This window comes from Myotis lucifugus, unplaced genomic scaffold (genome assembly GCF_000147115.1).
Source record: "Myotis lucifugus unplaced genomic scaffold, Myoluc2.0 scaffold_478, whole genome shotgun sequence".
In the NCBI taxonomy this organism is placed as follows: domain Eukaryota; kingdom Metazoa; phylum Chordata; class Mammalia; order Chiroptera; family Vespertilionidae; genus Myotis; species Myotis lucifugus.
The window spans coordinates 326,385-329,534 of record NW_005871526.1 but is presented as its reverse complement, the minus strand read 5'-3'; the positions used below and the strand labels follow the sequence as shown (position 1 = coordinate 329,534).

The 3,150-nt window shown below is 63.4% G+C and overlaps 1 protein-coding gene across 1 annotated transcript in view; it reads left to right on the top strand.

The window, feature by feature from the left end:
* Positions 1–1,767: 1,767 nt before the first annotated feature.
* Positions 1,768–3,150, top strand: part of ARHGAP30 (Rho GTPase activating protein 30) — a 14,585-nt gene continuing 13,202 nt past the window's right edge. Inside the window, 2 exon segments of the mRNA XM_014445681.2 lie at positions 1,768–2,128; positions 3,072–3,086. Coding sequence (XP_014301167.1) covers positions 2,032–2,128; positions 3,072–3,086 — 112 coding nt within the window. The 5' untranslated portion in view covers positions 1,768–2,031.

The window sequence follows — 3,150 nt, the reverse complement described above, 5'->3', positions numbered from 1 at the left end:
CCCAAAGCCTGGCTCCCTCTGCTGACAGGATTTCAGCTCATCTTGCCCCCCACTCCCCGCTGACTGTTCGACCTTTTCCTCCAGCCCTTGTGTCTGATACCCAGATGGCTCCATTGGTTGAGTCCCTGCTGTGTGCGCAGGTCAGTGTGTGTGTGTGTGTTTGCGCCGACTGTGTGTGAGGAGGGAGCCTGTGCTGCACGCCATGCCATCTGTCAGGGTCCAGTGCTCGGTACTGCTGTGCCCAGGCCCGGGCAGCTGCGTGAGAGTGTTGTATGGCTGCATGCCCTCCACCTGCAAACAGGTGTTTTCGTCAGACCCCAGAGCAGTATTATAATGATGCGGAGGCTGGAGGCCAGAGGTGGAGCTGCTGTGGGCACTTCCAGGTGTGCGGGCACAGCTGGAGCTGGGATCTGGCTCCTGGTGGGGAGCGGGGCTCCCAGTGCTGGAGCCAGGGGGCGAGTGTGAAGCCAGCCTGGTCCCCAGAGGCTCCAGCTGCCACAGGAGAAGCCCTCTGCCCTCTGGTGGCTGGGCCTGCTGCCTGCACATATTTCTTTAAGGACCGGCGCTGTGAGCCCTTTAGTAAGGAGAAGACTGTAAACAAGCTTTTCACTTACATGAAAGTGTCTCATTCCTTGAAGTGAGGCTGTCGGCACAGACATGCCCAGGACACCCAGGTGGCCTCTGGGAGGGAGCCTGGAGCCAGGGGGTCTGAGGGTGGGAGTGGCTGAGGCTCCAGAGGGCAGGTTCGGTCCTCTGTCCCCTGAGCCCCTCTGCTTTCTTCGTCGCGTTCACAGTGGCCTGTGGACCTGTGGGGGGTTGTTGGGACTTGGTGACAAGGGTTCCTGGTTCAGTTGTTGTTGGGGAGAGAGGGTGGGGGTTCAGGGGATGCGAAGGAGCTGCTGGGGGCCAGACTGGCTCCTTCCCCTGGGGCCTTGGGGCCACCACCTCAGGGCTTTTCTGACCGTTTCTGTGGTTGGAGGCTGCAGTGAGACAAGGCCCCTTTCTGCCTGGTCCACTCAGACACATGCAGCCAGAGCCCCCAGCTGGGCGCCTGCAGGCCACCGCTCAGGCCTGCGATGCGGCTTCCTGGTCACAGGAGAGACCCGCCCTGCTCCCCAGCCAGCCCAGGGCTTTGGATCTGGGGCCTAGTGTGTACATTCTATGTAAATATGTCCATATTTGTACATTAAATGATAGTCTGTTTTTAAATAAACAGATGATACCTGTCTGGCCTTGTTCCTGTCTTGCCCCCTGAGCTGTGTAAGCCTGGACCCTGCTGTTGGCCTCAGCGCCGTCCTGTGGTCCCGGGAGGACCATCTGTGAGACCCGGTGGGGCAGGCAGGGCTGTGGGCCCATGGGCAGCACAGGCTGGGAGGCAGGCAAAGAAGCCAAACCGCAGAGGAGTTCCCCGGAGGCTCGAGCGGGAAGGGCTTCCAGGTCCCTGTGTGAAGGGCCCGTCGGCGGGCCTGGCCCTCCCTCCTGTGTGTGCTGGGCACAGCTCCAAGCTGCCTCGCTGGGGACCAGCCTCAGGTCTCTACCTGGGACCCAGCATCCTTGGCTCTAAGTGCCCGTCACCTGCTCACACCCCAGCCGCACACTCACCCCAGGACTCTGACATCACCTCCCCTCGACCAATGGGCAGAGCCCAGCAACGTGTGAGGATGTGAATGTCAGCTACCTCCCCCACCCCGCCCTGTGGTTGAAAGATGCTCTAACAGGAAGCGGGTTTGGGGCGCTGCGCTGCTTCCTGCCCTCCGGGCTGAGCAGGCTGAGGGGCAAGTGCCAGGTCGGCCACGAGACAGTTTTGTGCCGGGGTCCTGGCAGCTTCCTCTTCCACCACCACTTCCTCGCGGCCGGAGCCCCAGAGGCAGGAGCTGCTGCCTGTTGCCCAGGCCGCCTCCACCCCCAGTTCGGAGCCCTGCCCCCTGGGCTGGGCCAAGCCCGCAGGCTGGCTAGGACTTTCCTGGGGGACCCGTAGGCCAAAGGTTTTGGGGGACGGAGGTGGCTGGGCCAGAGGCCTGGGCTCCAACCATGAAGTCTCGGCAGAAAGGCAAGAAGAAGGGCAGCTCGAAGGAGCGGGTGTTCGGGTGTGACCTGCAGGACCACCTGCAGCACTCGGGCCAGGACGGTAGGCGCTTCAGGAGCGGAGGTGCTCGCAGGGAGAGGGGCTGGGTGCCACCCACCAGGCGATGGGCCGCGAGGCAGGAAGCTGCGTGAAGAAGGCCGGGCCCTCCGTGGGGCAACGGCGGGTCCTTGGGTCTGAATGGAGGGATGGACAAGGGCCTGGGAGAGTCCGAGGAGGCACTAGGGTGGGTCCTGGTGAGGAGAGTGCCCTATGCAGCCTGGCTGGGCCACAGATGAGGGTCCCGGTGGGGACAGCCCCTCCCGTTCTCTGGGACCCTCCTGGTCCCTTTGTGCAAAGGGGAGGGCAGGGGAGGCTGTGGACCTGGGACGCCAGAGAGCAAGGCAGCCTGAGGCCTGGTCTGAAGACGGGTGAAGGGCAGAGGAGGGGTGGGGACTGTCCCGGAGCTTGCCCGCCGCCTCTCCCCGAGGAGCCCCGAGGGGCCTGGGCCCGCAATGGGGACATGCCGCTCGCTCCCTCTGCTCCCCGGAGCCGCATTTCTCAATTTGGTTGAAATTGAGCACAGGTGTCCTGGCGGCCCCGCCCGGCCTGGTTTGGCAGGTCCAGCTCCTCCCAGAGAAGGGGCCCGGCTCCCCCCCCTCCCCCCCAATCTGTCATTTTCCTCTTTTGTCCTTCTCTGCTCAAAGCTGTGGCCCCTGCAGTGCAGGGAGGGCCCTGGTTCCTGCTGGCTTTCCTGCTTCAGGGCCCGCCCGCATCCCCCGGACACCTTTCTTTCCCCTTTTTCTCCCCCAGAGGCCTCATCCCCCAGGGGTTTGGGCCAAGTGGCACCTTCTGGGGCCCCAAGGTAAAGGTGGGAGGGCCGGCGGGCGGGCTTCTCTTGTGCCTTTTTTCCTTCTCGATGGGCACAAAAGGTTTTTGTTCTGGGAGAAAGGAGGTCTCTGGGCCCCAGGGCCCCCAATAAAGTCTGATAGTACGATGTAGTACGTAGCCCCCCAGGTCTTCTGTGCAAACCCCATGGCCTCTCTCCTCTTCACTCCGGGGGGCCTGTCCTTTCCCCTGGGGGGCCC